Raw genomic sequence first — 25,076 nt, forward strand, 5'->3', positions numbered from 1 at the left:
CTTTTCTATTTGACCTTATTGAGATGCCCTTCCGAGATTATGATATCATCTTGGGCATGGATTGGTTAGCCAGGCATCAAGCCATGATTGACTGTAGACTAAAGACAGTTACTTTTGGTCTTCCCGGGTATGCAAATGTAGTAATACATGGGGAGAGGCAATTATTGCCATCCAATATCATTTTAGCTGCACTTGCTAGAAAGATAATTAGGAAGGGATGTGAAGCTTATCTATCTTATGTGATAGACACCTAGGTGGGGAGTCCAGATCTAAAGGATATTGGGATTTTTTGAATGTCTTTCAAGAGGAGTTATCGGGATTGCCTCTGGAAAGAAAGGTGCAGTTTGAAATTGAGACTCTACCTGGGGTGGAGCCAATTTCCATCACTCCTTATAGGATGGCACCTGCTGAGTTAAAAGAGTTGAAGGTGCAATTACAGGAATTGCTAGATACCCTAGTATGTCACCCTGGGGAGCACCAGTATTGTTTGTGAAGAAGAAGAATGGTACTCTCCGTCTATGTATAGACTATAGACAGTTGAATAAAGTGACCATAAAGAATATATATGATCTATTTGATTAGCTGAAGGATGCAACTATATTCTCCAAGATTGATTTGAGATCGGGATACTACCAGTTGAGGGTGCAGGAGCAGAGTATTCCTAAAACTACCTTTAGAACTCGGTATGGCCACTATGAGTTCTTTATGATGCCATTTGGGTTAACTAATGCTCCAACTGCTTTTATGGGCTTGATGAACACTATCTTCAGGCCATATTTGGATCAGTTTGCTGTGGTGTTCATTGATGATATTTTGGTGTACTTAAAGAATGCAGAGGAATATGACAAGCACTTGAGGATAGTATTGCAGGCTTTGAGGGAGAAACAATTGTATGCCAAACTGTCGAAATGTGAGTTTTGGCTGAAGGAGATTACATTTTTGGGGCATATTGTATCTACAAAGGGTATCCAAGTGGATCCTAGCAAGGTAGAAGCTATCCTTAACTAGAAACTGCCTATAAATGTCACTGAAGTTCGCAGTTTTCTTGGGTTAGCCGGGTACTACCGTCATTTTGTGAAGGGATTCTCCATGCTAGCATCTCCACTAACCAAGTTGCTTTGAAAAGATGTGAAATTTCAGTGGACTGACAAATGCCAAGAAAACTTTAATGAGTTGAAATGGTGTTTGACTGAAGCTTCAGTTCTGACTTTATCTACTCCGGGTAAAGACTACACTATATACAGTGATGCTTTTCATAATGGATTGGGTTGTGTGTTGATCTAAGATTGGAACGTCATTGCCTATGCGTCTTGCCAACTTAAACCGCATGAGAGGAATTATCCTACACATGAGCTAGCAGCCATTGTATTTGCTCTAAAGATCTACTTGTATGGGGAGAAGTGTTACATCTACACAGATCACAAAAGCTTGAAGTATCTGGGTACACAGAAGGAGTTGAATTTGAGGTAGAGGAGGTGGTTAGAGCTGATAAAAGACTGATTTTCTGATTGACTACCAACCTGGGAAAGCTAATGTGGTGGTAGACGCCTTAAGTCGCAAGACCATAGTTAGTTTGAGAGTTTCACATTTATCCATGGTACATGGCTTAAGGGCTTTACATGCCAATTTGGAGATTAATGAAGATGGCCAGATGGTAGTTACTTGGCAAGTGAAGCCAGTGTTGATTGATCAAATTAAAACAGCTACTCAGAATGATGAGAAGTACCTAAAATTGATGGAAGAGGCTAGGGATGGCAAGAGACCAAAGTTGTCTGTGAATGATGAGGGCTTGTTGCGACATCAAAGCAGAATGTGCATTCCTGATAATGTTGAATTGAGGCAGATCATTTTAAAGGAAGCACATGATTCACCTTTTGCTATGCACCCTGGTGGAACCAGAATGTACAGAACTATGAAAGAGCACTATTGGCGGAGGGGAATGAAGGACATTACAGAATATATTGCCAAATGCCTAAATTGTCAGCAAGTAAAGACAAAACACCAAGTGCCAGCAGGATTGGTATAGCCATTACCAATCCCCGAATGAAAATGGGAGAGAATCACTATGGATTTCGTGACTGGACTTCCACGTACACAAAAGAATCATGATGCAGTTTGGGTTATTGTTGATAAATTGACCAAGTCTGCATACTTTCTGCAAGTGAGGATGGATTATAGCCTAGAAAGATTGGCTAAATTGTACATTGATGAAATGGTGAGGTTGCATGAAGTGCCAGTGTCTATTGTATCAGATAGAGATCCAAGGTTCACTTCTAGATTTTGAGGTAGTCTTCAAAAAGCCCTAGGAACTATATTGAACTTCAGTACAGCATTCTATCCACAGACAAATAGCCAGTCTGAAAGGATCATTCATATTTTGGAGGACATGCTTCCGGCTTATGTGATTGAGTTTGAAGGAAGTTGGGATACACACTTGCCTTTGATTGAATTTGCCTACAACAACATTTATCAGTCAAGTATAGGGATGCCTCCATATGAAGCACTTTATGGCAGAAAGTGTAGAACCCCTTTGTGCTAGGATGAAGTGGGTGAGAGGAAAATAATTAGCCTCGAACTTGTGCAGCAGACGGAAGAAAAGATTAAGCTCATTAGAGATAGACTCAAGGCGGCATCGGATAGACAGAAGTCCTACATTGATCTGAAGAAAAGAGATATTTAGTATAGTGTGGGTGACAAAGTATTCCTTAAAGTTTCTACTTGGAAGAAGATCATGAGGTTTGGTAGAAATGGGAAACTGAGTCTTCACTTCATCGGGCCATATGAGGTTCCAGAAAGAGTGGGTCCATTGGTATATAAGTTGGCATTACCTCCAAAGTTGGAAAAGATTCACAATGTCTTTCATGTTTCCATTGTAACACCCTCACTTTAGCCTGACCGTACGTTCTACTATTCGAGTGACCAAGGTCTGTCCGGACAGCTAAAATGTCTAAAATTATATTTAGACTAGAGTGAGGAGTCATAAATAACTCACATAATGCCAAGAAAAATTAAGAAAAAATTTTAGAAATAAAACACAACCAAGTTAAATGAGCCGGTGCCCTAGCAATGAGTGACCTAACGGAAAGTTGCTGTCTTTATAGCTAGTAGCGCTAAACCCGAGGGAAATTCCGTAAAATAATTTTTGGGACTCCAGAGAAGAGTCATTGAGGTTTCGATGGCATTAGAATACCAAGAAAATGCTCAGAGAAATTTTTAGATTGGCATAGACAATTTTAGTTCAACAAGCTAAACAAAGGGCATTTTGGTCATTTCACCTTCAGAGATGATTTTTGGCCAACTTGTCTAATTAAGTAAATAAATTATATGACATAAAATGTGAATTAATATTGCTAAAAATTAAATTAAAAATGAATAGAAAAGAAAAGAAATGAAAATGAACTAAAATTCCCATTTTGACATCATTATGATGTCATTAAAATGCCCTCCACCAATCACCATTCAACAACACAATTAAAATTCTTTAAAAAGGGAAAAATGAGTCAAATTAAGAAACCAATTTCTGGTTTCTTCTTCCTCATCCAGCCGTAACCCTCTCTTCCCTCTCCCTCCATTGATCTTCCAATAAAGCTTCAAATCCCACTCAATTTCACCATAAATCCACTTATTCCCTTCATTAAAATTTTTCCTTGAACCTAGAGCAAGCTAAAGGCAACAAAAAGGAAAGGAAATAAAGAGGTTTTTCAAGTTTGGAAAAAACTTCAATTAAGGTTAGTGACCAATTCTTCCCTCTCTCTCTTAATTTATACTTAGGTACTTAATTTAAGTAGGATAAGAGATTTGCACGAGAACCACTTCTATGCTTTCCCCCAAATTTCGGTAGCCATGGACTCATTAGGGTTGTGATGAATTCTTTGAATTAAAGTGATATATTAGCTGCCCTTGACATTAATGCTATGATTAGAACAACAATTAGGGGAGTAATGTGTGATTTGGAGACTTTGGTCAATTAGGGTTAGGGTTTTCAACCAACAATTGGGGGTTGATGCAATTGAGCACAAATTAATGTTTTAATGGTCAATTAATGACCATTTGGTGTAGTTTGAACTGAAATTGGAGTGACTTGTGACATTACCTAAGGCAAAGGTTAGGCTGCCTCAAGTGTGCATTCTGGACCTTTGAGTCCAGTGTGCTCTTGGGGTTATAACTCAAGCTATGTCACTCCAATTGGTGCAAAACCGATTGGAGGTGAAACCATACACATAATGAAACATTTTTTGGTGAAGAAACCATGCCCAGAAAACTAACTTAGGGTGACCTAAAAATTAACCTAATCCGGGTAATACACATTCTGCCTTGGGCATAATGACCAAATGATTTGTTCATTTGGTCATATATTAGTGTAGAAAAGTCAAATTGACCTGAAATGGGAAGCTTAGACAATTTAGGACAACTTTCATGAAGAACACAACTCTAAATTCTAACCAGAACTTAATGAAACTGCCCACCAAATTCAGGACACCAAAGCTGCCAAAATGGGATTCTACCCAGAAATTCTGGGTAGATACCAATCCGGCCAGCTTTGCTAAAATTAGCATAACTTGAGCTAGAAAACTCTAAATGGAGTGATTCAAAAAGAGAATTAAAGAAGACACAATAAGAAACAACTTTGATGAAGAGAATTTTGTCAAATTCCCACTGTAGCAATGACCAATGGAACAGTAAACTTGAGGCATGAAATCTGAAAATTTTAAATAACAAACAATAAGCTTTGAAATGGTATTGGCAGCCAATGCCAAAAATTTTAGAATACAAAATGAGGTATATTGGTGATATTAAGACTAATATATACCTATTGTCTATGAAAAAATCAACATTTTAGTTGACTTGTCATACCCTGCCCCCTCCGTAAGGCATAACATGATCCCATAGTATACCTAATGAATTACCAACTCCGTCTACTGATAACCCATTAAATACATTACAAGGGATTTTTAACCTTTTCTTACTTTTTTTTACAGTGGTGAGCACTATTTACAGATGTTAAAATTTTTTTTAACTGAAGTGAAACCAGATAACACATTTGAAAAATTAATAATTTTTGTAAAAATTTTGGCAAAGTGCCATCTGTATTTTGAATAAAACAGTTCTTCAAAAACCTGTAAAAAAAGCACTTCAATTATTTTGTTCAATCCCCAAACTCCAATATTCAATCAACACAATAAGTTTCTCAACAATTGTCAACTCAAACCCACAATAATTTTCCAGTGTTTTCAAAAGCTGAGACAAAAGAATATATCACAATATTTACAAATCAAAATAATTTACAAATTTAGTTTACAACATTAATGTACAATTTTAATTTACAACTACTCAAAACCAAGAACAATATATACATACAGTGAACATATATTACAATACAAAATGCAAAATACGGTATACTCAATATACCCGATGATCTCTCAATGAAGCACTAGCAGCCTAGTCTACTGCCCTATCAGTCTGTCTACCTGCGACAGCAATGAAAAGCTATCGCTGAGCCAATGTCTCAGTGGTGCACAACATTAACAAAATACAACTTTAAATCACAAATCATAAGTCATATAAATAGTTGATACTTAAAACATAGTTAAATTCAAAAGACAGTGAATGTCAATAAGAATTTAAACTCCATTTCACAATATCACAATTAATATCAATAAATCACACACACAGCTTAATCATATTCCAAAGTCCAATTCATCTCAAGAGCCGATGGCTAATGAGGAATAACATAGCTAGCTAGCAATAATATGAATACTCATTCTATTCGTCCTCAACAGGCATACTCCTCAACACTTCAGCTAGAGAGGGAATTCAAAGTCAATTCATCCCACTAGACAAGCTAGCGAGGAATTTAATCAATATACATGATAATTGTGGTTTCAAACCATTTATAATGTTTTTCAATCAATAAGTATCCATCAAATATTATTCAAACAATTTTTCACAATTTAAAATAATAACACACAAATTTCTCATAATTTATTTCAATTGAAAAGTCAAAAGAAATAACTGTTGTGCACAAACCTCTGATAAATGTCTCTTGGCCCTGACTCAGTGTTTCCTTCCCTTCCTCGAGTTTGCTAATCAAACACACAATTTGAAGTGTTTCAGTACTCATTTAAACTGTTTCTAAGAATAAAACTTAATAATTAACTTATTGAATTCTATTATTTACTTAGTCAACCTAAGATTTTGACCCTCGATGCACTCTAAGTGAATTAGGTTTTAATGTTACCAATATGTCACATTTGTAGCCTTTTAGTGTCGGTATATGTTACCAAATTCATTTTCATGTATATTGCATTTTATTGCAATTTGTCAGATTTCGATATGCTAATTTGACCTAATCGGATGACCTAGTTCCCTCAGTTTTCGGGTTTCGGTCCAAACTACAAACTTGTAGGTTTATCTCTTATTGCACGTGGGGCAAAATTTCAGGTCATTCTGAGTTGTGTAGACCAAGTTATGGTCAATCTACCAATGTTGGACAGAATGCATCAAAATGGTAACTTTAGGTCATTTTTAGGTCACTTTTGGTTCAGCCAGTTTTGGTATCTGAACTTGTGCAAGCTATTTGGCTTTGTTCTGGCCATTTCTGGGCTTTGGTGTCTTCATAAGATTTGTAGATATATGTCTCAAATATTCATGGTAAAAATTTCAGGTCAATTGGACCTATTTTGAGTAAGTTATGGTCAAAATACTAACTACTGCCCAAATGGTCAATTTTCACGCTTTCAAAGCACTAATCCGGATTTGGTCATTTTTCAAGTCACCTTCTAAGCAGAATTTTGGTAAGCTTCCTTCATGAAAGTTGGCACATTTTGTGCCTAGTTTCACCTCCAATTGTTCTCATACCAATTGGAGCCACACACTTAAGGTTCTAAGCCAAAACATACACTGCCCTATTACAATTTGTTTATCCTTTACCAATTACACATCCTATGCTTACCAAGTTCACTTTTCCATGCCAATTCTGGTTTGTACCATAACATTAACACAGTTAGCAACACATTTTTTGTCATTTTGGCAGCTTGTAACCACTCTCAACATACATACTATAGTACAGAATTTTCCAAGTCCAATTACAATAATTAACCACAAGACATACCTCATTTACATGTCCAAATTCAAACCACTATACACATATCCAAATTCAAGTAATTATTCATATACACATGCTGCCATCAATGACAACATAATTCAATAATATTTCATGAACTCAAACACTTCAATCTTCTTCATGAGGCTGCCACAAGTTTACACATACCCATCAATTTCCATTTTAACTTTTCAAGCTTCCAAATCAAACCTTACACATGGAATTCAACTATAATATAATCAAACATTTACATCATCATTCTAACCACTATTTACATGCAAGAATAAGCTGTTCATATTGAAGTTCCATGGCTGCCAAAATGTACATCTCCATTAAATCATCAAACTTCAAAAATTCTTCCATAAATCAATTACCCACAACCTTGGTTACACTTTTAATGAAACAAGAATTGAAAACACTCACTTACCTAAACTTGAGCTTGACAAAGCCTAGAAATTTTCTCTCCTTTTTGTTGCCTATATGTTTCCCAAGATGTGTAGGCAAAATTTAGTGAAGGAAAAAGCAAGGATCATGGCTTGAAGATGGAAGAGTGGAGCTTGAATGCAATTCGGCCATAGAGGTTTGAGAGCATTTCAATTTCAGCTGATTTTGCAAAGTGAGGAAGATGAAGGCATATTCTGTCCATATGTTGATTAAATTTCCACTTAAGTGGAGTTAGTGGAGCACTAATAGGATTAAAAGTATTTTTTTATGTTAAACTTTTCAATTTTTCACATTTTCCTCCTATCTTTTGCTATTTAGATTATGTACCACAATTTTAATTTTTCATGATATTTTCCAAGTGTAATATCATTTATTTTTAATGGAAATTTAGGTCAAAAGACAACTCGGGGTGTCAAATGACCACAATACCCCTGTTCGGGTTGCATTCCTGATTTTTCGGTAACACCGAGTTTTATCGTTTTCTCGATTTCTCGTTTTTCTTTATACTAATTAATTAATTTTTCTTTGATATTTCTAATGATATTTATACTTCAGTAAGTCTTTAATTATGTCTTAAAAATATTTTCCAGGGTTCCCCGTGGTCCAGGACTAGTCAATGGTCCACGCCGCAACTTCCCAGTGCGATCACCCATCGCTATGGTTATCGGCTCGTTTAACTTGGTTACATTTCATTGCTATTATTTTTCCTTTGTTTTTCTTGTATTTCATTATTTTATGTCTCCTCACTAATATTTAAGTGTAGTTCTAGGCATCCTAGCTGTCCGAACAACACTGGTCACCAAAACAGTAGAATGCACTGCCGAACATAGGGGTGTTACAATTCTCCCCCCCTTAAAATAAATTTCATCACGAAATTTTACCTGGCATCAGTTTCTAAATAGCTGTGGGTACTGTCTCCTCATGTCCTCTTCACGTTCCCAAGTAGCTTCCTGGCCTGAATGATGGTTCTACAGCACTTTAACCAGGTGTATCTGATTATTCCTCAGCTGCTTCACCTCATATGCCATAATTTCTATGGGTTCTTCCTCATATGAGAGGTCTGAATTTACCTCAATCTCTTCAACTAATAGTACATGAGATGGGTCAGATCTGTACCTCCTTAACATGGACACATGAAAGACATTGTGTATCCTTTCTAGCTCTGGAGGTAATGCTAACCGATATGCCAAAGGACCCACTCTCTCCAGAACCTCATATGGTCCGATGAAACGAGGACTCAGTTTTCTCTTTCTGCCAAATCTCATAATCCTCTTCCAAGGAGAAACTTTGAGGAATACCTTATCACCCACTGCATATTCAATATCTCTTCTCTTCAGATCAACATAGGACTTCTAACAGTCTGATGCAGCCTTGAGTCGATCTCTGATCAATTTGATCTTTTTCTCTGTCTGCTGAACAATTTTTGGCCCAATCATCTTCCTTTCACCTTCTTCATCCCAACATAGGGGAGTTCTACACTTTCTGCCATACAAAGCTTCATATGGAGGCATCCCAATGCTTGATTGGTAGCTGTTGTTATAAGCAAACTCAATCAAAGGCAAGTGTGTATCCCAACTACCTTCAAACTCAATCACACAAGCCCGTAGCATATCCTCCAATATCTAAATTACCCTTTCAGACTAGCCATCTATTTGTGGGTGGAATGCTATGCTGAAGTTCAATCTAGTTCCTAGGGCTCTCTGAAGACTACCCCGGAATCTAGAAGTGAACCTAGGATCTCTGTCAGATACGATTGATACTGGCACTCCATGCAATCTTATAATCTCATTTATGTACAATCTGGCTAATCTCTCCAGGCTATAGTCCATCTGAACTGGCAAAAAGTGAGCAGACTTGGTCAGTCTATCAATTATAACCCATATTGCATCATGACTGTTATGTGTCCTTAGAAGTCCCGTAATAAAATCCATAGTTATTCGTTCCCATTTCCACTCTGGTACTGGCAATGGATGTAACAAACCAACTGGAACTTGATGTTCTGTCTTTACTTGCTGACAAGTTAAGCATTTGGAAACAAATTCAGCTATATCCCTCTTCATACACATCCACCAGTAATGCTTTCTTCATAATGATCCGTCTCAATTCCACATCATTAGGAACGCACATTCTGCCCTGATGTAGCAATAAACCATCATCTCTCACAGAAAATTCAGGTTTCTTGCCCTGCTAGACTTCTTTCAGTAGCTTCTGATATTTTTCATCACTCTGAGCAGCCATTCTGATCTGATCAATCAAAACTGGCTGTACATGCCATGTAACTATTGTCTGTCCCTCATCATCAATCTCCAAACTGGCATGCTGTGCTTTCAACTCATGTACCATGGACAAAGGAGAAACTCTGAGACTTGCCATAGTTTTACGACTTAAGGCGTCAGCCACCACATTTGCTTTCCCTGGCTGATAGTCTATTAAGCAATCATAGTCTTTAATCAGTTATAACCATCTCCTCTACCTCAAGTTCAATTCCTTCTGGGTGCCCAAATACTTTAAGCTCTTGTAATCTATGTAAATGTAGCATTTCTCTCCATACAAATAGTGTCTCCAGATCTTTGGAGCAAAAACAATAGCTGCAAGCTCCAAATCATGTGTTAGGTAGTTCTTATCATGCGGTTTCAGCTGGCGTGATGCATAAGCAATGACATTCCAATCTTGCATCAGTACACATCCTAACCCATTGTGAGAAGCATCACTATAAACTGTGTATTCTTTACCCGGTGTAGGTAAAGTAAGGACTAGAGCTTCAGTCAGACACCTCTTCAACTCATCAAAACTCACTGCATTTATCACCCACCAAATTTTACATCTTTCCGAAGCAGCTTGGTCAGTGGAGAAGCTAACATAGAAAACCCTTTCACAAACGGGCGGTAATATCCAGCTAAACCCAGAAAACTACGAATTTCTGTGATATTCCTGGGCGGCTTCCAATTAAGGATAGCTTCTACCTTGCTGGAATCTACCTTGATCCCTTCAACCGACACAACATGTCCCAAGAAGGAGATTTCTTTCAACCAAAATTCATATTTTGATAATTTGGTGTATAGCTGTTTCTCCCTTAAGGTCTGCAGTACAATCCGTAGATGTCTGTCATGCTCCTCTGCATTCCTCGAATATTCAAAATATCATCAATAAACACCACCACAAATTGGTCGAGATATGGTCTGAAAATAGTGTTCATCAGATCCATAAAAGCAGCTAGAGCATTAATTAACCCGAATGGCATTACCAGAAACTCATAGTGGCCATATCGAGTTGTGAAAGTAGTCTTTGGAATACTCTGCTCTTGCACTTTCATCTTATTCAACTGCTGGTAGTCAATAAATAAGCGAAAAGTACCATCTTTCTTCTTAACAAATAATACTGGCGCTCCCCAAGGTGACACACTAGGCCGGATGAAGCCCTTTTCAAGTAGTTCTTGTAACTGTACCTTCAACTCCTTCAACTCTGCTGGTGCCATTCTGTATGGTGTTATGGAGATTGGATCCACACCAGGCATAACATTAATTTCAAACTGCACCTCTTTTCTAGAGGTAATCCTGGCAATTCATCAGGAAATGCATTTGGAAAGTCATATACTGTAGGGATGTCCCTCAATATTGGACTCCCCACTTGGGTGTCCACCACATGTGCCAAGTATGCTTCACACCCCTTTCTGATCATTTTTCTGGCTAGTGCAGCCGAAATGATGTTTGATGGCAATAGCTGCCTCTCCCTGTGTATTACCACTTCACTATACTGAGGGAGACCAAAAGTGACTATTTCAGCCTACAATCAATCATGGCGTGATGCCTGGCTAACCAATCCATGCCCAAGATGATATCATAATCTCTGAAGGGCATTTCAATGAGATCAGATAGAAAAGTGTGTCCTTGGACCACCAAAGGACAATCCCTATATATTCTATTAACCCTGACCTCTTGTCCTAGCGGACTTGTTACTAGCACCTCAAAGTCCATTTTTATACATGGAACAGTAATGCAATCAATGATGCTAGCACTCACATAAGAATGGGTAGAACCCAGATCAAATAACACAAACACATCTTGATTAAAAGTTGAGAAGGTACCAGCCACAACATCAGATGTCTCGGCCTCTTCTCTCTGTCTCATTGCATAGACTCTGACTAGAGCACTGCTTTGCTCTGATTGATTCACTGTGCCTTGGCTGCCTGCTGGACTACCTCTGCCCCTGCCTCTACCTCTGCTAGGTGGTTGTGAACCTCTGGTGACAGGGCTCAGAACTGACACTTCAGCAGTAGTAGGAGGTGGTCCAACTTTGCGAGTACTGGTGCAGTCTTTGGCAAAGTGCCCTGTGCCTCCATAGTTATAACAGGCTCATATGGCCTTGTAGCATACCCCACCATGATTTGTACCACAAGTTTCACATTGGCAGGGAGGGTAGGAAGTTCTAGTTGTTCGATGACTGGACCTTGGTGGTCTCTGCCCTAATGATCCACCTCTATTATATCCCTGAGCTCGGGGCTCCTCAAATTCTTTTCTCTTCCCCAAATTACTGCTCGAGCTCTGACCCATAGGTTTCTCTCTCTTCTCTGTTTCACACTACCCTTGTGGGGGTTGGGTTTGTACTTGGGCTTGGGCTGACAGATTATCAGCCATTTGTTGAAAGAAAGTGGCCATTTGCTGGGCCATTTGTGCAGTAATTTGTACAGGTGGGGCTGGTAAAGTCGAGCTTCCGACTCTCTGAGGGGCTGGGGCATCCCCTTGTATCTTAGCCTCTATTGATAGATCGACTGAACGATCACCCTCTTCCATAGCCAATTTGAGGATCTTAGACCTCCTGAACAATAACACAAGGAGATTTCCCCTCGTTAGTGCATATTTATAATGTAATGTACTGTATGTATCAAACAATGACATTGAGCAGTTGTACTATGAAGAAAGAATATTCAAATTACAGATGAAAACAGAATTTAAAAACTAGCTCTGATACCACTAAAACATGTCATACCCTATCCCTCCGTAAGGCATAACATGATCCTGTAGTATACCTAATGAATTACCAACTCCGTCTACTGATAACCCATTAAATACACTACAAGGGATTTTAAACCTTTTCTTACTTCTTTTTACAGTGGTGAGCACTATTTACAGGTGTTAAAAAATTTTTTAACTGAAGTGAAACCAGATAACACATTTGAAGAATTAATAATTTTTATAAAAATTTTAGCAGAGTGCCATCTGTATTTTGAATAAAACAGTTCTTCAAAAACTTGTAAAAAAAGCACTTCAATTATTTTGTTCAATCCCCAAACTCCAATATTCAATCAACACAATAAGTTTCTCAACAATTGTCAACTCAAACCCACAATAATTTTCCAGTGTTTTCAAAAGCTGAGATAAAAGAATATATCACAATATTTACAAACCAAAATAATTTACAAATTTAGTTTACAACTTTAATATACAATTTTAATTTACAACTGCTCAAAACCAAGAATAATATATACATACAGTGAATATACATTACAATACAAAATACAAAATACGGTATACTCAATATACCCGATGATCTCTCAATGAAGCACTAGCAAATTTAGTCTACCGCGATCTGTCTACTGCGATAAAGAATGAAAAGCTATCGCTGAGCCAATGTCTCAGTGGTGCACAACATTAACAAAATACAACTTTAAATCACAAATCATAAGTCATATAAATAGTGGATACTTAAAACATAGTTAAATTCAAAAGACAGTGAATGTCAATAAGAATTTAAACTCCATTTCACAATATCACAATGAATATTAATAAATCACACACACAGCTTAATCATGTTCCAAAGTCCAATTCATCTCAAGAGCCGATGGCTAATGAGGAATAACATAGCTAGCTAGCAATAATATGAATACTCATTCTATTTGTCCTCAACAGGCATACTCCTCAACACTTCAGCTAGAGAGGAAATTCAAAGTCAATTCATCCCACTAAGATGTTGACCCTCGATGCACTCTAGGTGAATTAGGTTTTAATGTTACCAATATGTCACATTTGTAGCCTTTTAGTGTTGGTACATGTTATCAAATTCATTTTCATGTATATTGCATTTTATTACAATTTGTCAAATTTCGGTATCCTAATTTGACCTAATTGGATGACCTAGTTTCCTCAGTTTTCGGGTTTCGGTCCAAACTAAAAACTTGTAGGTCTGTGTCATATTGCACACAGGGCAAAATTTCAGGTCATTCTGAGTTGTGTAGACCAAGTTATGGTCAATTTACCAATGCTGGACAGAATGCATCAAAATGGTAACTTTAGGTCATTTTTAGGTCACTTTTGGTTCGGCCAGTTTTGGTACCTGAACTTGTGCAAGCTATTTGGCTTGGTTCTGGCCATTTGGTGTCTTCATAAGATTTGTAGATATATGTCTCAAATATTCATAGTAAAAAGTTCAGGTCAATTGGACCTGTTTTGAGTAAGTTATGGTCAAAATACTAACTACTGCCCAAATGGTCAATTTTCAGGCTTTCAAAGCACTAATCCGAATTTGGTCATTTTTCAAGTTACCTTCTAAGCAGAATTTTGGTAAGCTTCCTTCATGAAAGTTGGCACATTTTGTGCCTAGTTTCACCTTCAATTGGTCTCATACCAATTGGAGCCACACACTTAAGGTTCTAAGCCAAAACATACACTGCCCTATTACAATTTGTTCATCCTTTACCAATTACACATCCTATGCTAACCAAGTTCACTTTTCCATGCTAATTCTAGTTTGTACCATAATATTAACACATTTAACAACATATTTTTGGTCATTTTGGAAACTTGTAACCACTCTCAAAATACATACTATAGTACAGAATTTTCTAAGTCCAATTACAACAATTAACCACAAGACATACCTCATTTACATGTCCAAATTCAAACCAATATACACATCCAAATTCAAGCAATTATTCATATACACATGCTGCCATCAATGACAACATAATTCAATAATATTTCATGAACTCAAACACTTCAATCTTCCTCATGAGGCTGCCACAAGTTTACACATACCCATCAATTTCCATTTTCACTTTTCAAGCTTCCAAATCAAACCTTACACATGGAATTCAACTACAATATAATCAAACATTTAAATCATCATTCCAACCACTATTTACATGCAAGAATAAGCTGTTCATATTGAATTTCCATGGCTGCCAAAATGTACATCTCCATTAATTCATCAAACTTTAAAAATTCTTCCATAAATTAATTACCCACAACCTTGGTTACACTTTTAATGAAACAAGAACTGAAAACACTCACTTACCTAAACTTGAGCTTAACAAAACCTTGAAATTTTCTCTCCTTTTTATTGCCTATATGTTTCCCAAGATGTGTAGGCAAAATTTAGTGAAGGAAAAAGCAAGGATCATGGCTTGAAGATGGAAGAGTGGAGCTTGCATGCAATTCAGCCATGGAGGTTTGAGAGCATTTCAATTTCGACTGGTTTTGCAAAGTGAGGAAGATGAAGGCATATTCTATCCATATGTTGATTAAATGTCCACTTAAGTGGAGTTAGTGGAGCACCAATAGGATTAAAAATATTTTTTTATGTTAAACTTTCCAATTTTCCACATTTTCCTCCTATCTTTTTCTATTTAGATTATGTACCACTATTTTAATTTTTCATGATATTTTTCAAGTGTAATATCATTTATTGTTAATGGACATTTAGGTCAAAAGATAACTCGGGGTGTCAAATGACCACAATGCCCCTGTTCGAGTTGCATTCCCGATTTTTCAGTAACATCGAGTTTTGTCGTTTTCTCGATTTCTCGTTTTTCTTTCTACTAATTAATTAATTTTTCTTTGATATTTTTAATGATATTTATACTTTAATAAGTCTTTCATTATGTCTTAAAAATATTTTCCAGGGTTCCCTGCGGTCCAAGACTAGTCAACGGTCCACGCCGCAACTTCTCGATGCGGTCACCCATCGCTATGGTTCTCGGCTCGTTTAACTTGGTTACATTTCATTGCTATTATTTTTCCTTTGTTTTTCTTATATTTTCTTTTCTTGTATTTCATTATTTTATGTCTCCTCACTAATATTTAAGTGTAGTTCTAGGCATCCTAGCTGTCCGGACAACACTGGTCACCAGAACAGTAGAACGCACTACCGAACATAGGGGTGTTACATGACTAATGAGATGAATAGTAACTATTGAATTTCAGTTACTAAGAATTTCATATTTAAAATTGTAAAATGCCCTAGTAAGCCTAGTGTGATTGGTTTGGATAGGTTAGCATGCCAATAGGGTTCTGATAGCAGTACTGCATATGGCATTATGCCATTCTGTGATTTATGGCTTATGTGGCCATTCTGTGATTTTATGACTTTTAGCCATTCTGACACTATTGTGATACTTGGCCTTGTGTCTGATTTCTGTGATGGCTTATCAGCTGTTCTGTTGCACACCGAGAGATACATTGTGACCGATGGTGTGACAGCCGGAGGTACTTGGTACCCAGTGCTAGTTTACCCGTTTATCCAGTCCGGTCAATTTATATAGGTTACTTGGACATGAAAAAGTATAAATGTAATAGAATTAATTATTAAAGGAAGTAAGGAAATTAAATATTAAGATAAAGAACAAGAATGATTTCAATAAAAAGAGGCTCAAAATCATCATGAGAACGATTAATAAAATGCTAGAAAAAGTTAATATCATAAGATGTAATTAGCCTTCAACTAAACAATAATTTAGTAATTATTTATTTTCTTATAAGCACAATAACTAGGAAATTTTTACTTTTATTTGTATATTATATTTTCTTGTATTATGGCACCACTAAGCAGAAATGCTTAGCGCATTGGATTTTCCATCGCGTAGGTACTAGAGATATGGAGCGCGAGCCCAGTAGACCGTAAACTGGGAATCAGACTTGGATTTGCATTTTGCATTTTGCATTTTGTGGTACCTCGACCAGCAATGCATTTGGTAGGATTCCTAGGCTTCATTTTGTATTTTACATTTTGTATTAGATCTACATTTTATCATGTAAATGATAAACTTCTGTAATTATTGTACTTATTATGAATTAATGAATTTGAACATTTCTTTGTAAATATGAGTATGTAATTATTCATGCATAGAATGAAATTGAACTTTTGAGTTTGAAATGTTGAGAAGTGTTGAGATTTGATGAATTGTAATGACTTTGTGTTGAAATTATTTGGAGTTTGGGAATGAATGAAAATTTGGGAGTTTTTCATAGGTTCCGAATAACTATTTTCTCTATTTTTAGTCGGCAATCTACCATATTTTCTGTAAAATTTTCAAAACCTGAAATTATGAATTAAATGACATAAATCTCACTTAGTGATAAATAAATAAACAAATTAAGAAATGGTAAATTGTAATAAAATAAGATATGGTGCTCCGGCACACTGTGTGGCATATTTTGCTCGGCTACACTATAGACGGGTAAGGGGTGTCACATCCATGTTGAGGAGGTATAGATCAGACCCCTCTCACATTTTGCCAGTAGAGGAGATTGAGGTGAAGCAGCTGAGGAACAAGCAAATACCTCTCGTGAAAGTGCTGTGGAACCATCATTCAGGTCAGGAGGCTACATGGGAGCGTAAGGAAGACATGAGAAGGTAGCACCCACAACTCTTCAAAGACTGAGGCCAGGTAAATTTCGAGGATAAAATTTTATTTTTAAGAAGGGGAGAATTGTAACACCCCGAACCTCTGAGCTCTAAATAGTACCATTTTTGGTCTGTGACTAGTACTATTCAAAGACACCTTGAGGACCAAAAATAAAAGAAAAATTAATTGAGATATACACAATAAAAATTCAAGTGAATAAAAAATCTAAGGACTCATCGGGTATCATAAAAAGATAGATCATAACACGGTGAGGGGTATTTTGGTCAATTCACTTCAAAAATTGATTTTTGACCAAAATGTTAATTAAATTAAATAAAATTAAGGCATTGAATTAGGAAGAAATTTTGAGGTAAATTCAAATAAAAATGTGTAAAGGAAATAAAAGAAATGAAAACTAAAATTCTAATTTATTATGACATATGCATGACCCCACCATGACACAATTAAAATTTATAATTTAAATAAACTAAAATTTGGGGAAAATATATAAGAGACAAGATAAAAAAAAAAAATTAACTAAAAACAAAAGCTCATTTTCTCTCTTCCACTTCTCATTGCCGCCACCCTCCCCCCATCTTTTCTCTCTCTATTTTCTTCATTCCCCCATTTGCAACCTCCATCCACTCTTGATTTCCCCACTTTTTCATCCATGGGTTCTCCATTAAACTAGTAGGAAACATTAAAGTAACCTTAGATTGAGGGATTGAAGCAAGAAGAACAAGAGATTTGAAAGAGAAATTGAAGATTTGAAAGTCGCTGTTGAGGTAAGTGATTATTCTACCTAAACTAATTGTGTATGCATGGGATTAGAGTTATTTATGAGGTGATTAACCTAAGAAATTTAAGAATCATGCATGGAACCTAAGTTAGGGTTTTTGGCCAACCATGGAAAACTATCTATTCTAGCTAAATTGATGATGAATTCAAGTTTAATTGAAGTAGTATACATGTTTGGGATAGAGAAATTTCATGAGAATTTCATAAATTAGAAAATGGAAGATTAGAGTTCATGGGAAATTAGGGCTTTTATGTGGTGCTATGCAATTGATGTTTATAAGACCAAATTATGGTCATTTGACATATTTTAGTTGAAAAATTATGTTGAATTGATGAAGTGTACATGATTAATGAAGTAAATGTTATGGGATTGCATGAATTGTGAAGTTGGGAATTTGGAGGTTTGAGGAAAATTTGGGGATTTTGTGCTATGAAGTGCTATGGATATATTAATGTTAAATTATGATCATTTTGGGTGAGTTAAATGTGAATTGATGTTGGTTTAGTGGAAGAAATTTAAGGGAGGTGACAATTGAACCTTCGGGCAAAATTTTTGGACACTAAGTCTAGTGTGTTTGGCAGCTCATAAGTTGAGCTACACAACTCCAATTAGTGTGAAACCAATTTAAAATGAAACTTATTTTTATGGAGATATGCTGATTAGAAAATAACCATAAGCTACCCTAAATGAGCCTTCAATCTAGAGGTGGAATTCTAGAATCTGCAGTAGTGACCATGTGAACAGTAAAGTTTGCATTATCATAACTCTCTCTAGAAAACTCAAAATTAGGTGATTCTTGAACCGATGGAAACCTTGAACATAGTAGAACATTTCATATGAAGAATGTAAAACCAAATTATGAACTTAACCCAACCAAATTGCTGAGCTAAGTTGGGTCAACAAATCTGCCAAAACCTAGAAGTTGCAGAAATTAAGCACGTGAACAGTAAAATTTGAATTGTCATAACTCTCTCTAAAAAACTCCAAATTAGGTAATTCTTGAACTGATGGAAACCTTAAACATAGAAGAATATTTCATATGAAGAACTCAAGGCCAAATTATGACCTAAACTTAATCAAATTACTGAGCGAAGTTAACTTAATGAATATACCAGAACCTGAATCTGCAGAATTTGGACCACGTGAACAGTAAATTTTGCATTATCATAAATCTCTCTAGAAAACTCCAATTTAGATGATTCTTGAACCGATGAAAACCTCAAACATAGTAAAACATTTCATATGAAGAACTTAAGGCTAATTATAGACTTAATCAAATTGCTGGGCAAAATTAAGTCACCAAATCTGTCAAAATATGCTCATGTGAATAGTAACTACTATTTTGGTCATAATATGAGCTACACAACTCTAAATTAGTGATTCAAAAATTAAAATAAATTTAAGACCTAGAGGAAAAATTTTCATGAAGAACACTTCACCAAATTATGATTGAAACTAGGTAAAAATTGAGTTCAAAATTCAATGTACCAAGCTACCAGAAAATCAAAACTTTTTAAAATTTGCAAAGCTAACTTGAGATGCATTAGACATTCATGTAATGAGTTCTTGGCAGCAATTGAGATGAGTATTGAGGTATTCTATTTGTGTGTTTTCAGTAGAAAAAGAAGTTGGGATGGACATGGAGAAGTAAGTAAGGAGAAAAGAGTTCATTGAAGGTTTGTGCACAACTAATCTTTTCTTTTATTTTTAAACTTGTAAATTGATTGGAACGAGTTTATTTGAATGAATTTGCTTTGAATGAGTTTAATTTGATTGAGATATGATTTTTCTCTTGCATTTGAAAATTTTGGGTGTTGCTACCTCTATATGAGTTTTATGATGATTTGAATGTATTTATTGGTTTGCAAATGTGATTGTTGATTGGGAAACTTTTGAAAATTCTTTTGAAACCACAGTTAGTAAGAAAGTCCCTTTCAAAAGTCCTCAGTAATAACGACTACTTGGAGTTTGATATTTGATTATGATTATATCCCCTATTAATAATGGTTAGTGGGGTGAGACTATATGAGTACTCATTAGCTAGCTAGTCCTTCCCTCATTAATAACGGTTAGTGAGGTTGAGCAAAGCCGTGGTATACAACACGTCATTGATCGTGAAATTTTGTATCATAGTTTAAATTGTGTGTTAATGTTGGCAACACTTATATTTGTGAATTGTGAATTGTGATTTGTGAAGTATAATTTCTCATTTGAAAGGTAATTTTAATAAATGATTCTTATAGACTTAAAACTTTTACGTGATGTTTTCATGCTTATGCAAAATATGATTTATTATATTTTGATAAGTTGTGCTTTATTTTAAGTTTTAAAGTTATTAGTTGTGCACCACTGAGTGATATACTCAGCGATAGCTTATTTATGCTGTCGCAGGTAAGGGAAAGGAAAAAGCTGCCGAGTGAGAAACTTGAAAGCAGCATTTTGTATTGATTGTGGGTATATATATTAGGTATACCCCTGTAATTTCCTTTTGATGTATTTTATAACTATATGTATAGATGTTCGAACATTGAGCAGTTTGTATTAAAAAGCATTACATTACTTAAGCATTTTGGATTGTAAATATTTGAAATTTTATTTTAAGACTTATGGAAATGTAACTTTTATAATATTTAGTTTATTATTATTTCCAATGAATGTTTACTTGACATGTAAATAAGTTTTGGGTTTGCTAAAGTTTCATCCATCACAATGTAGTTTTTCCACAGTATAAAAGTAAAATAAAATGCTATGCTTTGTTTAAAATCCCTTGTAGTATATTTAATGGGTTATCGATAGGTGTAGTTCGATAATTCATTAGGTATGCTACGGGAACATGTCATGCCTTATAAGAAATAAGGTGTGACAGAGCTGCCCAAGGCACTAGTGAACCACAATCCCTAAGAATCCAGTCCTAACTTACAATTGCATCTAATATAGCATAGCATTAACATGGGTTGCGATTTAATAGAGAGATTATAATGCCCCGCCACCTTGCATCGAGTGGAATTATCCCATATTGTTGGGATAAGCAAATTGTATATATAATCTAAGCTCCAACTACTACAATAACTTGGGTTAATCATTTTAGGCTAGTCATTTAAGGTCTGAAAGTTATCTAGGCCAATTGGAGTTAGGTTGTCATTTCCACTTTTAAGTCGTTCACTCATCCCATCACCTTCACTCACACTTGAATTTTTTTTCCCCAACAAATCTCCTTCTTAAGTATGAGGCACTTCCACATTGGGCTTACTGGGCTTCCTCCTCCTCAAACAGAAGCCTTTCTCTTAACTTAATATTTATGATGTCACTAAAAGCCCAATTACTCCATAAACCCATCACGAGTCTACTTGATACCAAGATCATTTTCAATTGGAGCAAGCGCCTTTGAAGGCCACGCTATTTGTTATCATGTGTCCACTCTTTTTTTTAATTGCGCCTCAACTCTCCTTTACCAAAAGTCACCAATCTATTGGCCACAGTTATCAAAAGTCTCATTGCTCCTCCATCCACATGCAAAGGCGCCACAAGAATTACTGATTACCATCTCCATACTCATCCTTACAAAACCATCAACTCTGATACCACCAACTTACTCTTCATCACTTTTACAAAGGGAACAATTAAAAGTCGTGATGAAACAAAAACACAAATAAACCACAAATAAGGCAGTGTTGAAATAGAAGCACAACCATGCCAAGATATGGAATTATTTTCGGCCCCTTACAGGCATATTATACGCATATTTATCAATCTATGCACGTGTATATATTATACTAATTAGAATAGGAATGTGTATAGTTGACTTCCTATATTATCACAATAACAATGCAATGTTCGATTGAATGTGTATTGATTTTGTTGATTTTTAATTTTAATTTTTAGTGTAAAAATTTGTTTATTTGATTTATGAAATTTGTTTATGGATTGAAAATTTCATTCAAATTTATTCTTTGGTTAAAGTCCATGTTTTATGATTTTCGTTTTTGGAAAACCAAAATTGACCATTACCAGTTTTGAGAGAGAGAGAAGAGAGGAGTAATGGGTGAAGAAGAAGGCTGAGTAATTGAAGAGTATTTAGGTCATTTTATTATTATTATTATTATTATTATTATTATTATTATTATTATTATTTTAAAAGTAATTCTAAGTTAGCATGATAGTCAGGAAATATAAAAATGTTAAAAAATATTATTATTATCAATTTAAAAAAAATTATATTACAAATTAAATTTAACGATAAAACTATTATAAAGAGTAAAATTAGAAGAAAAAAAATGAAAATTGCTCTGTGATCCGCACGTTTTCAAGTTTTACATCTCCCAGCATTATGATATGTGGAGGGAGAAGTCCTCTCTGATTTTAAAGGTGGGGGCAAATCCATCAAAAGAACATAATTCTTTTCTATGATTTCATATAAGAGAAATTGAATTTTTTATATTGGTATCTCTCAGAGAGGTAAGCACCACATTTTCAGCAATCTCTTTCCACAAATTGTCAAAATCAACATAGTAAAACTGAAATTTCAATTGAAACCATCATAGCAAAAACTAAAGTTGCAGCTGTGATATCATCAAAAGGCCCATACTGCCCCAACTGTTCTGTTCAATCTGAAACCATAACTCAAGTGGACTGTCTTGAAAGGCCATGACAAACTGGGCTCTGAATTTTGAGGATCAATCAATCTTTTCATATATCCAAGGGAAGTTACTTACACTCAATAATTGACGAGACAAACCCAAAAAGCCATACAAAATTTGCACCATCCCTGTCTCATAAATAAGTTCCAGCTATATTTTGCTCATAAGTATGCTATGTTTAAGTAGTGATGATATTTACCACCATGATCGGGCTATCTGAATTCTGGATCTCACCCCCTAGAAGACCATGTTCATGGCAGGCAATTGGTAAAGTTTCAACGCCACTGGGATTAAGGACATGTTTAGTTGTCTACCGCTACTTGTAGAGGGACATGCTGTTAGCTTGCAGCATGACTCGAAGATTTTGAGCCTGGAGCCAGTAAATGATATAAGAACTGCATGGCGGATTTTATAAGGGTCCTGCCACAAAATAGAAACACCAGAAAAAAAAAATTGTATAAAAAACAAAACTGCAACAAAGAACAGGTACACACATTCAAACCATTGATTTCATAGAAGAGATGAAATGTACATAATAAAAAAGCATAGAAACACTTCAACTTCCTTCTTGAAAAGGGAAGGACTAATGATAAAAAATAAAAAATAAAAAAAAAAATCATGAACTTCACATATTATTTTCAAATTTATCCTTTTTAATTTTAGTCCAAAATACAACATTGATAATAATTTTATCCAGTCTAGTGCATTAGAATTGAAATGTGCATGTAAAACCTACAGTACTACTAATAATATATATTATACTGTAGAACTTTTTCTCTTTATAAAAAAAATTAATATATTTTATTTATCAATTACTATAAAATTTTACTATAAACTCCGCCTAAGTAGTTTGCGCTTAGCCGGTCCCAAGCCCGGATAAAGGAGGAGGGTTGCGGTAGGTGACAACCAGCGTAAAAATTTCGTCACACCCTATGATATGGATTCAAATGATATAAACGTTGGGGCGTCCTCTACTAACGACGCGCTACATCGGAGCCCGGGTGTAGTGATAAATATGCAAGGGTGTAGGGCGTTCACCGAAAGCGACGCGCCATGCCGGCGCCCGGGTGTGGTGTTAAGTGAGCAAGGGTTCCCACATCATGGACGGGTGTGGGTAAAGAAGTTAGTCCATAGGACAGATAATAGAACAAATAGTGGAACAGAACACAAGATAGACATAGAAAATAATAGAAGATATCATAGAAGGAGACCAATTAGGAAGGAGCAGGATAGGAGGAGGATCAGGGTTGGTACTTGGAATGTTGGATCACTTACAGGAAAATTAATGGAGCTTGTGGATACCTTGGAAAGGAGAAGGGTGAATATTGCTTGCATTCAGGAGACTAAATGGGTAGGAGAGAAAAGTAAGGAAGTGGGTAATTCAGGGTATAAATTGTGGTTTACCGGAAAGGAGAGAAAGAAGAACGGAGTGGGTATAATCATAGACAGGACATTGAAAGGCGCAGTAGTAGCTGTGAAAAGAGTAGGAGATAGAATTATACTAGTAAAGCTAGTACTAGACGGAGAAACAATAAATATAGTTAGTGCTTATGCCCCACAAATAGGACTAGACAGTGAGAGTAAACAAAGGTTTTGGGAAGATATGGATGATTTAATGCAAAGCATACCGAATGAAGAATGTTTTCATTGGTGGAGATTTGAATGGACATATAGGAAGTGATAGGCAAGGTTATGAGAATGTTCATGAAGGTTTTGGTTTTGGCAGTCGAAATGAGGAGGGAAAAAGTATCCTGGATTTTGCTATGGCATACGACCTAATACTAGCAAATACCTACTTTATAAAAAGAGTCACATTTAGTGACTTTCAAAAGTGGGCAACATAGAAGCCAAATCGACTTCCTCTTAACCAGGAAGACAAATAGAGCTCTATGCAAGGATTGCAAGGTCATTCCAGGAGAGGCTTTAACAAGTCAACATAGGTTGGTGGTCTTGGATGTCAAGTTTAGGAACAATTCAAGTAAGGTCAGAAGAAATAGTGTAGCTCGAACAAAGTGGTGGGAGTTCAAAGGAGTAAAGCAAGTGAAGTTCAAAAATGAGCTTCTTGAGTCTGAAGTATGGAAGCTAGATATGGAGGCCAATGATATGTGGATACAGATGGCATTAAAGATTAGAGAAGTAGCTAGAAAAGTACTTGGGGAGTCTAAAGGACATGGACCACCCTCAAAAGAGAGATGGTGGTGGAATGAGGAAGTACAAAAGGCGGTGAAGAGAAAAAGGGAATGGTATAAGAAATTACCTAAATGTGATAATAATGAGGCATATGAACAGTACAAGATAGCAAAGAAAGAGGCAAAAAAGGCAGTTAGCCAAGCAAGAGCACAGGCCTTTGAAAAGTTATATGAGAAACTTGGAACTAAAGAAGGGAAGAAAGATATTTATAGATTAGCTAGGAGTAGAGAAAGGAAATGTCAAGATCTCAATCAAGTTAGGTGCATTAAGGATAAAGAAGGAAAA

The 25,076-nt window shown here is 35.9% G+C and overlaps 1 protein-coding gene across 2 annotated transcripts in view; it reads right to left on the bottom strand.

Annotated features, from left to right (window-relative positions):
- Positions 1-22,344: 22,344 nt before the first annotated feature.
- LOC110637695 (calmodulin-interacting protein 111) overlaps positions 22,345-25,076 on the bottom strand; it is a 30,451-nt gene continuing 27,719 nt past the window's right edge. For both annotated transcript variants that reach the window (XM_021787962.2, XM_021787972.2), the window contains one exon: positions 22,345-23,021. In XM_021787962.2, coding sequence (XP_021643654.2) covers positions 22,940-23,021 — 82 coding nt within the window. In that variant the 3' untranslated portion in view covers positions 22,345-22,939. The remainder of the gene's footprint in view (positions 23,022-25,076) is intronic.

This window comes from Hevea brasiliensis, chromosome 5, assembly GCF_030052815.1.
Source record: "Hevea brasiliensis isolate MT/VB/25A 57/8 chromosome 5, ASM3005281v1, whole genome shotgun sequence".
In the NCBI taxonomy this organism is placed as follows: domain Eukaryota; kingdom Viridiplantae; phylum Streptophyta; class Magnoliopsida; order Malpighiales; family Euphorbiaceae; genus Hevea; species Hevea brasiliensis.